Source organism: Malurus melanocephalus, unplaced genomic scaffold, assembly GCF_030028575.1.
Source record: "Malurus melanocephalus ecotype Western Australia unplaced genomic scaffold, MMel_1.1 scaffold_137, whole genome shotgun sequence".
Lineage (NCBI taxonomy): Eukaryota > Metazoa > Chordata > Aves > Passeriformes > Maluridae > Malurus > Malurus melanocephalus.
The window spans coordinates 1693452-1705567 of NW_026623369.1; the positions used below are offsets into that span (position 1 = coordinate 1693452).

Consider the following 12116-nt stretch of genomic DNA (forward strand, 5'->3'; position numbering starts at 1 on the left):
GCTACAAAAATTTAATAAATTTTTGATTCATTGACATGTACAGATAAAGCCTGGAGACTCTTAAAAAGTTATGTTTAGCCWAATACAAACAATTACACTCTGCATTCAGGGAGGAAACAAAGGCCTTAAATAAAATGTAAGTCTCTGTGCAGGAGCCCAGGATCAATGCCAAATAATCCTTTTTCACTTTATGTCATAGGAACATAATTAACCAGGATCTTGGATTCTAGTTATCACTTTWACAGACACATAAGCAAGCATTTCAGAAGTCTGGGATCACTTTAAATGCTGTGTATCCACTGCTAAAAAACCAGAGGAATGGCCAAAAAAGGCAAAATCCTGAGCACATGTTTGCAATGAGATGTTTTTTAATGTAAAAACGCGTAATACTCCTCAGCTTTTCTGGCACATTTACAATATGAATTGAGTTGTTCTCAGAAAAAATTATGCATTAATAATACAGAAAAAGCAATTATGTATCATTAGATTAAATCATAATACATTCATTAAGATAAATAAACCCTTCTGTATCAGGAGAAATTAATTTGCCTTGGCCTATTCTTCTCATGTACAYAGCATCTTCAGAGATAATCTTCTGTATCTTCAAAAAGATTTTTTTACTTTCCATGTGGCCTTAGAAGGCCTAGTTCTGTCTTCATTTTGAGGTCGCTGAAAAAATGTCTGGTTGTTCTTGGACTAGATTCACCATCATGTATCTATGAAATATATTACATAAGATACTATAAAAACAAGCCTAAATTCCCATACACCAAAGGAATCAAACTGAAAATGGAAACGCCTGCAAACAACATGAAGGAAACTTGACACAAAACAGATATTTCACTGTGTACAAACAATAGCCCTTGGCTGATAAACGGAAAGAAGTTTTAAGGTTGTTTGYATTGTCATGAGATCACATCTTGCAGAATCACAGATCTTCTTCAAACTACTGGGCACTTTCTGATTGTGTGCGAAGGGACTGCAAAAAGGATTTGTGAGATGTTATTTGTTAATAGCTAACAGACTGATTTTGTTCTAGATCCGTATTTTCTAGTCTTGCTGAAAACAGTGTAATCTTCTGCGTCCCTAAGAAAGCTTCTCTCTGTGTTGGCAAGGAAATGATAGAAGAATGTAATTAAGCAAAGATGACCCTAAAGTGAAATGTGGATTCTTTACAATATACAGTGTCCTTCCCACCAGCCACATGTGTTTGTCAGATGTTTACAGAATCTTCATTAACTAAGAGCTTTGCTAGATAACAGAAGCTGAAGCATGGCATCAATGACTCTGATAAGGGCAAGTGTACGACCAATCTGCTTGACAACTGACAAGAGGCTGGGGTTTGAAGCAGACTGCAAAAAGAACACAAGAAAGTGATTTGCAAAGGGCATTCCAGTTGTTTGCCTTACATCTTCTTTCCTCTGTCTGTATTGAAACAAGACTGTTAATCAGCTAAAATACCCTCGTCCTCTTGTCTCTCCACCAGAAAGTAAATATAGAAGAAATGCATTGTTTTGGAGTATTGGCTGCACTGTCTGTTTTCAACATCATTGCTTGTTTGACAAGAGGCAAGCCTTTGGAAGACTGGGACAGGCTATCAGCTATGGGAAAGTCTGATGCACACTTTCACGATCCTGGGGAAGTAGAAGATGAGACTCATTTCAACTTTAAATCTTTCCTGGAGAATATGAAGACAGATTTACTAAGGAGTTTGAATTTGTCAAGAGTCCCCTCGCAAGTGAAGACCAAAGAGGAACCACCACAGTTCATGATTGATTTATACAACAGATATGCTGCAGACAAGTCCTCCATCCCTGCATCCAATATTGTAAGGAGCTTCAGTACTGAAGGTAGGAGAAGTCCTAAATATGTGGATTTGAATTTTTAAAGAAGTGCATGGATAGTAAGTACTCAGATTCTTTAGAAATTCAGAAGAAACTGAATTTCCACAGATTCTTTAGAAAGGTAACATCAACATTTTGGATTGCATCCTCACTCTGTAGTTTCTTTCAATCTTTAAAAAATGCAGTTACATTTAGTGCCGTTTTCTTCTTTGTGGTATTTTCCCTATACAATATTTTCTTCTCAAATGCTTGAACTAAGATGATGCACCAAATAACAGGGTTTACATGAAGCATGTTTCTCAATCCTAGATATTTGGAACTGAGTTTCTATGTTAGAATGCAAACTTTTGATCACCTCTAATTCAGACTGATGCTAGAGAGCTTTTTTTTTTTTTTCTGGTGGGCTCTGTACATATTTTAAAACTACAACCGAGACAAATGTGTCTCTTGATCCAAGCAMGGAAGAGCACTCCTCCTCCAAAATTCTGGGTTGGACAAAGATTTATATGAAAATGGGTAGTCATGCTTATCTCAACTGAAAAAAATCAAGATCCCTGTCCATGTAACATTAAGTAGACTTTTAAGAGCTCCATCAGGCAGTAAAAAAGCTAAAAGTGCAGTCCTTGTTATAAAAATGAAACAGGGAGAAATTAAGTTTCTTTTTATATGAAAAATAGACATGCACAGGTAACAGCACTAAAGATAACTACAGATTCCCAAGTTAGTGTCTCTAGTCCTGAAATAGAAAGAAATCTCAACAATATGGACTTAGATTATAGTTTCCATATCTCACTCTCCCCTCTGACTACTTTAGAGGGTCAAGCTCTGAAGTGGCAGCAATAGCCCATTAAAATTGCCCTAAACCCCAGTCATGATTAAGCAGTTAGTTTACACTGAGTGTTAAATAGACATCTGTGATGATTTTTAAACACTGCCAATCTGATCTTCCAGACAAATATCTGCCCCTCTCAGGGCAGAGTTGCTGGTACTGCACATAGATTTGCAGACAACAAACAAAGACATGAACAAACCCACACAAGCTCAGTGAGTCCAGCCTGGAACAGTCTGGGACCTAGACATGAAGGGCTGTTCATCACCAAGTCGCAGTTAAGACAGACACTAGAGCTTCAATTCAGGATTTTAAAAMATGTTTTCTATTTCCCCAAACTCCCAGTCCAAGCTGCTTTCAAACTTCTTCGAAGACAACAACAAAAGCCTCAGCACAGCCACTTCTCAAACATGTTTAAATGTTTGTATTGGAGCAGTTCATCCCACTGCATGATCACAAGACTAGGAAATTCAATGGGCTTTTTAGGAATTGTTTGTGTAAAAGTATCTTTAGCAAACTGCTTAATCTCAAAACTCTGYACATGCCTTATTTATGCACTTAATACTGCCCAGCATCATCCACAGTTTGTCCTAGGCAGCCTCTTCATGCTTCCCTCCACACACTCACCTGGCTATGCAATCATGGTAAAATGCTACCAACACGAAGGACTTCCATTTCCTTCTTTCACTCTCTGTCCTTGAAATTTAGCCAGAAGACAGGATTTTTTTTTTTTTTTAATGCTGTGTCACCATGCTCTTATTTTATGCTGAAAATATATCCTGAGTCTTTTCAAATTAAGTTACTTGGACAGTCAGAAGCACTGTAACCACATGTTTCGATTTCCTATTGCAGATGTTGTTTCTTTAGATTCACCAGAAGAAAATCCATTTAAGAAATACATTTTGTTCTTCAACATCTCTATTCCACAATATGAGGAAATCACCAGAGCTGAACTGAGAATTTATATCTCCTGTCACAGGGAAGTTGGGTCGCTATCTAGGCTGGAAGGCAACATGGTAATTTATGACGTCCTAGATGATGGTCACTGGGAAAACCCAGAAAGCACCAAATCTTTCCTTGTCTCCCACAATATCCAGGAGTGTGGTTGGAAGATGTTTGAAGTGTCCAGTGCTGTGAAAAGATGGGTCAGGGCAGACAAATTGGAGACTAAAAATAAGCTAGAGGTTGTTATGGAGAGTAAAGCTCTGGGTAGTTTTACTTGTGGGAAGCTGGATATCAGTGTTACCCCTGATACTAAAAATGTGCCCCTGTTAATAGTGTTCTCCAATGATCGCAGCAATGGGACAAAAGAGACCAAAGTGGAGCTCCGGGAAATGATTGTTCATGAACAAGAAACTGTGCTCAAGAAATTAGGAAAGAACAACACTTCATCTGAAGAAGAACAGCAGGGAGAGGAAAAGGCTATCACTGGGTCCCACCAGCATTCCTCCAGAAGCAAGAGAAGCATTGGAGCCAACCACTGCAGGAGAACTTCCCTCCATGTGAACTTTGAGGAGATTGGCTGGGATTCCTGGATCATTGCACCAAAAGATTATGAGGCTTTTGAGTGTAAAGGAGGTTGCTTCTTCCCTCTGACAGATAATGTCACCCCAACAAAACATGCTATTGTCCAAACTCTGGTGCATCTCCAAAATCCCAAAAAGGCCTCCAAGGCCTGTTGTGTTCCAACCAAACTGGACTCAATCTCCATTCTTTACAAGGATGATGCCGGTGTGCCCACTTTGATATATAACTATGAAGGGATGAAAGTGGCAGAATGTGGCTGCAGGTAGTATACAAGGCAGAATCTCTAAGAATAGGAACATCCCCTATTTCTGTCCTGCAAATCTGTACAATAGTGATGCAAATGAAGACCATTGCAAACAAGGTTTGGAGCAGGGTGTGGGGCTGATTGTTGTTGTTGCTGCTTGTTTTAAAGGAAAACTGGCATTTAAAGAATAGCCATCATTGTAAATAGCCTGCATTATGTATCATGACAAAGTGAATACTGGATTAAAATATTGTGAGATTGGATGAAATATGCATTATTKGATGACAGTGATACAACCTCAATGCCTTATTTCAAACTTTCTGTTTAATTGACTGTACTTAGGTCACAAATTAGAAGKTTTTCAATGGGGGTTTAAGATGTCCTGCAAACATTTAACAGCTATTGAAATCTAATTCCCTCAGTCAACTCTGACATTTTCAACTTCTGTAAAATGCAGTAAATGGAATGTTGCCTGCATGATAAAGTCAGGAATCTAAATCCAGGAAGCCTTTTCTTGTATCAGTAATCTCAGAGGCTTTTACAGACAAATTTTTTGTTCCTGTAAGTGAAGATTTGCAGTATTCAAAACAGAAGAGACTCTCACTTATTTCACTCCCAAGTTTCCTTCTGTGGGTAGCAGGTGCCTTAGTTTCAGCTTTCTTATCCTCAGTGCCCCTATTTTTACCCCTTTATGGCACATACTTGAATGATAAGAAGTGCAGCCTTCCGCTTCTAAGACACTGTTTCCTAGGAGGAACAGCAGCCCTTATCGCTGCACAAAGATAAGGAGCCACTTTGACCTACTGCATATTCTTAGTATTTCTTTGCAAGAACATGCAGTCAAACCATGTCCAGCCTTAGAAACTGTATCCTAAGAGCAGTGGGGGTTGACAGAGCTCAGCACTTTTGAAAAGCCCACACTGCTAATTTAGAGGCCTAAATTTGTTGTTCAGAGTCTGACATGAGGTTCTGATTTTTTAAAAATTTCTTCTTATGAGCAACTGCATTTTACAAATAATTTTTTTCACCCCTTAGAAGTCTGGGAAAAATGGAAAACTTCTGTGTTCTATGAGACTTATACTGCTGTATGAGAAATACGCTATCATACTACCATGCTCCTGACTTCAGTTGTATTTTCACTAAACAAGGACCCCATCTTTCCTCCAATTAAACTTCCTTTGATGCTAGTGAAGGTTTTGTCTGCAGAAGGACAGATCATCTTTTGTTGGCTGCATGAGATAGGTGTAAACGCTGTACAGTGTCACCATAGTCCATCTTACTTCTACTCTTTCACGACCTTACACACACACACACAGACACACACACAAATCTACCTGAGAACACTTCTGAACCAAATCCATAACAAACTTCACAGTTGTTCATAATGGTGATGAATACTGATGAGGCAAAAAATCTAAACAGTACTTTAATGCATGGAAGCAACAGGATTTAAATTGATCCATATGTTTTGAATTAGGACAGCCTGTGGGCAAGACAAATTCATTTGGCATGAACAGGTCAGCTTGAAATCTAATACACAGTTTATTTACTATTGTTAACTTAATACAGAGCAAATGGCAGGTGAGTGTGAGCAGGGCAGTTGTAATTCCATCAAGAACTGCTGGTTAGATCACAAACCATAAGCCCAAAGCATGATTCACTAGAATTCTGTACTGATTTATAGTATTTTTTTCTTTAGAACTGGTCTGCAATTGGATCAGATCTGAGATCTGGGTCCATGCAAACTCCTTTCCATCCCTAGCTGCATGGCATTAACCTCTTAAGCTTCCCACAGCAGCAACATTTTACCATTCCCCACTGGCTTCTGTCATGGTACAGTCATCATTATATCTTCCTCCTGCCACAGCCCCCTGTATTGTCTCCCTGTTTTGCTCCTGTCTCCAAAGGTCTTAACATTTTGCAAGACTTCTCTTAATCAAGTGACAGAAATGACCAAACATTCACTTGGTGTGATCACATTAGAAGACTTATTCACCCTGGTAATTGTAGTTATGTGCCAACAAATCGTAGCTATGTGCCCCTCAGTCATCTATACACTAGTTATATTTTGACTTCACTGAATACAGGATGTTGTCCATAATTAAATAAAAAGTGGGGAAAAGGAAAAACCAGTTCCCATATCTTACAGAAATAAATTCYCAAGGATCAGGGAGGACCAGTGGCAGGGGATGGGTGTCATATTCTGAAGTCAAACATGGAACTTTATTTTCCTTATTTGGAGGGAGAAAAAACACCCAAAGCCATTTTTTGGCTCAAAACCTCAGCTCCTAGCTATGCTATCAGAATTCCAGAGAAGACCCACAGATCCCATCCCAAAACTGGACTATAAGTCACTTCTGTATTTCAATGAAAAAAATCAATTGAGCTTCCACCCAGCTTTAATGATCATATCCCCATTGGCTTAACATTTTGGTTGGCATGGTAGTAAAATGAAACATGAATCTTTCCCAAGGATGTTGAACAGGGTCAAGAAGAAATGCAGCACTGACTACAGCTGCTACTACCTTCAGCATGGCTGAAGTGCGTGTCAAATTGATGTTTGGCTTTACATTTAGCAGCTTGATTTATGTAGTGTTGCACATTTAATTTGAAATAATTGTTTGAGTTCCCTCGTATTTCAACTGCTTCGGGATGCAACAAGACAGCCAGGTTGTCGTGATGGTTCTAAAGAGTACAGGCTGTGAAAAGCAAGTAAGGATCTTGCCCCTGCTTCACGCTGGGCTCCACTGGACACGAAGAAATCCCCCTCTCATAACTGGATTATGCATGCTGACCAGCAGCTTGCTGTTACTGAGGAGCAGGTTGGGGCTTGTGCAGTATTCAGCAGGTATGCAGTTAAAATTAAAAACTTACTTGTTTAACATAAACACAAGACTGATGCATGTTCTCTTTCTCAGGCCTGTWACCTACCTGTATAACAGTCCTCTAACATCAGAATCACAAGCTGACTCCACAGCCAATTTTAAGGCTAACCTATACCATTTCAGACTGAATAGATAAACATGGTAAGCTGGTGGAAGCTGGTCAGAAGACACAGCTGGTGCTGTTTCTACCTAGCTTCCCACTTAGTCTGTTACACAGCAGACACAATGACCTCTGATCTTACCCTCCATGCCATGTCCCAACACAGAAGAGCAGCAGATGCAACTTAACAACACAGTCACTAAAAATCAAAATTTCTCCATTTTCACTATTCTTTTCTACAGGTGAAGAGGCAATAGCCTTATGGGAATCTGGAGGTGTTTGGCTGGTATCTACTCAGGTACCTTTATATTGTCATTATAGTAACATTAAATTAGCAATTTTGCCTAAATTAGCAATTCCTAATGTTCAGAATAAAAGGTTTTAGATGGTCTYTCAAGGAAACCCATCATTTCAGACACACCTGTGCCCTACATAGTTAATGTTGCTCCCAGACCACAATTGATTCCAGCCTCCTCAGAGCCTGGCCTTTACCACGCAGGTAAATGCACACAGGTGCGTGGCAATGCACCATGCAGGTCCACGTAGGCACACACTGTGAATACCGGGAAATACCAGTACCTTGCTGTCGCTCCTTACAGGCAGCACTGAATCGGTCTGTTACTTCAAAGAGTTGAAAGGTGCAGGTAGAAASACATACCGAAGTGGCAAAGCCAACGCAGAAAGAGAGCGATGTCTGTGAGGCAAGACCGTGTCCTCAGATTGCCTAACTGCCCCGCACCCCCTGTGGCTGCTCTGAACAGCTAAGGGGACATAGCATGTCACTACTCACCACGTTCTTTCTCTGTGCTAACTCCCCAGCGTAGTATTTGTATTCAGCAGTCAAAAGCAGGGCAGGTCTCTCGACAGCCTCCAGGGGGCTCGGAGCTCTGCTCTCCGTCTGACAGGCGGGACACTGTGCCCGCTTACCTCAGGCACAAACCTGCTCGGCGCTGCCCCSGCTTTCACTGGAGCTCTCCGACGGCCTCAGAGCCATCCTTGACCTCCCTTCAGCTTTCAGAGTTTTCTCTGAGAGCTGCCTCAGTGCCACGGCCGGGCCGTGAGGGACCCCCGGGCCGGGCTGTCGGGCGSTCCGTGCTCCCCCGGGCCACCTCCAGGCTGAGGCGCTCCTGGCGCCCCCTCGGTTCCCTACACCACTGCCGCCTCTACGCATTTTCTTACTGTCACACCCGCAGTACCTTAAAGCCTCTCAGCATAAAGAGATGGCTCCTGCCATCTCGCTCTGGACTGCCCACAGCCTCTTTCACCCTCTCTGTGCCTCCAAGCTGGCCCACTGCCTTGTCTTCCCTGGCTTCTGYCTCCTGGTGCCCTCAGGAACGTGTCGTCCTTGGAAGCTGCACCTGTGTCTTTTCTGTCTTCTTCCATAATGCTTCTGCTGGACCATCAGTCATAATTCAGCTGAAAGCCTCACCAGAGAAGGGCTTCAGGGTAGCCCTGGCAAAGGGGACACCCCGTGAGGTGTGTGCTTTGTCTGGAACCTGGCGCACCCRCCATTAGCCCTCACAGAGGCTTTGACAATGGCCCAGCACGCCACAGGAGCTGAGGGAGCAGCATCCCAGCAGCCTGGCCCTTGGTGCGGGGCTGGCAAACAAAGTTCCTGATCCTTTACAGCTGCACAGCTAAAGGTGCCAGAGGTCAGCATGGCAGCCAGCAGTGCCAGGATGAGGCATCAGGGCATCAGGCCCTCAGCAGAACCATCTGTAGGAGTCCCAATCGTTTGGTGGCAGCCATTCACAATGGCCACTAAACAAAGCCTGCTGTGGGAAACTGGAGCTCTCACTGTTTCAAATAAGAACCTCAGGATATGAGGGCTTGATACAGGTTTTAATATTCAATATTTATARCAGGTTAACTCTTCTTGGTGTACCATGCTGAACAAACATAGAAATCGATCAAAGATGTAGGATGTAGAGAATACAGACAATATGATGCAAACACAAAATACACCAATTCTCTTCAGAGACTACACGTACGAAAGCATGTTTCTGAACTGGGTCRGGTTGCATATTTGAAATGCATTTTCCTGATGACCTCCTGAATCTTCTACTTGTCTAGAAAATGCCAGTGCATCTGTGCAGTGGAGCTGGTCAATGTGAGATTATCACAGCTGTGCTTTGTAAGCTGTAAGGACTCTCCACCTGCTCCTCGCTGAAATTAGAGAGATTTCAAAATGGAAGTACACTTTTTCTGCCCTCACTCAATCTTTCATTAAAAATATAAATCATCTTCTCATTCCTTTTTCTTTTTCTTGATCACTGTAAAATGAGGGGGGAAGGGGAAGGAATATTAACAGAAGATCAGAATCCAAGACATTTTGGATTTAAGTTTTTTCTTACTAAAAATGTAATCATTAAACAACTCAGAATGCTATTTCCATTTTCATAAAATGGAAACATTTCAATATTAGAAGAATGTAAAAGAAAACTTTCAACTTTYATTTTAATCTAGACAGTTTGTACAGCATAAGAACTGAAAAACCTTGGGACAAAAATCTATTACTTCTTTGGCATGGGAATTAGAAAGCAATCTAAGGGTGATATTATTAATGCTTTTTATTTCTAAGGGGCCTAGAAAGCCTACTCAGGTACAAGGTTTCCTTTGTACAGAAAGTACAAGAACAGAACAGAAAAGACAGACCATACCGATGCAATCCAGTCATACCTGCCACAGACAGCTATGAAGTAGTACTGACCCAGACTTGTACATCTATAAAAGGCAGTGAAAGTTTGTCTAGAAATACTGAAGTCCTGGAAGCATTAAATATTTCATTAGCATAGTCCTGTGCTTGAGCAAATAAACTCTGCCTCTCAGTATTTAGGAGCMAGATATTACCTTTATATTAATTTTAATTCATACATTTAATTTAAAATATGACTGTATTCGAAGTCTTTACTAAAACTAAAATTAGTTTCTTGCCAGCTTTAAGCTTCATCCTGTTGGCATTTCTGCCAGTGAAAAAGCTGCTCCTGCTGCCATCTTCAGATGAGCCTCCTGCTACTGCGACTTGACAGTGACCAAATATCTACATGAGTCTGATGAGGGAATGGTGGGACCAGCTGCAGATGAGAACTGGGGAATATTGGAGCAGAATATAGAAAACAACTAATACACAGGAAAACATTTAATCTTGCTCCTGTGGAAGATTTTTAGCATATGATCTGCAGACTGTGCATGCAGACTGGTCTGGGACAGATTAAAAAAAATACCTCTTTTCAGAGTATGTGGGAAGTTCATACCCACAGGAAGTCAGAAAATGAAATACTTGTGGACAGGTTTTAAAGGATCATAAAGTTTTATGAGTTATAAAAGTTAAAACTAGGCCTTAGCTATTTAGTTCTGYTCAAAACTAAAATCAAAATAAGAATTTGGCTTGAGTTTTATTATAATTTAGAATACATGGTAGAGTTACATTTGGATCTGGTTACTCAGAGTTTAATAAACAGAATTGCATTAAACAACATGTTTGATAAAAGTTTAAGCTATATTTGTCTCAAAATGAGTAAGCAAATAGTCATTCTCCAAATCTTAAAGAATTCACACCCCACAGAATTCTTACCTTCTAATACCATTCATAAAGAATTACCAAGGTAGTAGTAAATGTTACATGTCATATTGAATTCAGGAAATCTGTATTGAATATTCATATTGAATTTTAAGAGAAATGGATCACTGAACAGATCAAGTGTGGAAAAATACTTTTTTTCCTAGCAGTTTAAGTTGCACATGTTGGAAAAAATAATTTATTTTACATTTACATTGTGCAGCTGGGTTTTTTTCAATGTGATAATGATAAAATACATGAGAATGAATATACATAACCTGAGAAATAAATTCAGATATGAAGTGTTGCCTTATCTAATCATGATCCTGTATTTATTTCTAAAAATCTTAGAAATAAAATCTACATTTTCCAGCATTTCTGATAAGAAAATCAATATAGACTGTGATAAAATGCAAAGTAAGTGTCAGGAAAACATAGTGAAGGGTTTTCTCCTAATCCTATCATTATATGACAATCACAGGCAGGAAARTGCCATTTTGTGATTTTTAACCTCTAGCTGAGGCCTCACTGGAGAAGAATATTGTTATTCTGTGGAAATACTTCCTTAAATACTAGGAAAGAAATTTTCATGTAACAAGCTTAGCAGTGATAGGTAGACCTCATTTAGGTATGGAAGGCACAGCTGATATTTCACCCATACTATGATTTAAAATACTCAGTTGCTGTTTATTCTTGTCTCCTTTCTGACTGCGATCTTCATGGCAAGTCATCTATGTCTATTACATTCTGAATAAGATGACGTGACTGTTAACACCTTGTATATAACATCTGTAATACCCTTTGCATAGAAAGTTGAAAGTCATGAGAGGCAGGCTTTGTTCAAGACATGCATGTCWCCAACAGAGTGCACCCAGCCAGGCTTAGACCATCTTTAAGCTCATCCCTCCACATGTATTTACACTTAGCAACATTTCAACAGCAGTACAAAAAAGTGCTCTTCCCAGATTTCAGTCTATTCCAGTAGCTACCTCCAGCAAACAGAATGGTTGGGGTAGCAATTCATTTCAAACTTGAAGCCAAGAATCTGTTCTTGTAAATCTTTGGCATGTCATACTGTAGCTCAGAGTGGGTACAGCCTGCATCCTGCATGTTCTGATCCTCTTTCAA

General features: G+C 40.2%; 1 protein-coding gene across 1 annotated transcript; it reads left to right on the forward strand.

Moving 5' to 3' along the window:
- The first annotated feature begins 604 nt into the window (after positions 1-604).
- On the forward strand, positions 605-7285 carry GDF2 (growth differentiation factor 2). The gene is made up of 2 exons (XM_057371004.1): positions 605-1850; positions 3526-7285. Exons 1-2 carry the CDS (start codon positions 1505-1507, stop codon positions 4464-4466), a joined length of 1287 nt encoding a protein of 428 aa, XP_057226987.1. The 5' UTR covers positions 605-1504; the 3' UTR covers positions 4467-7285.
- The last annotated feature ends 4831 nt before the right edge of the window (positions 7286-12116 follow it).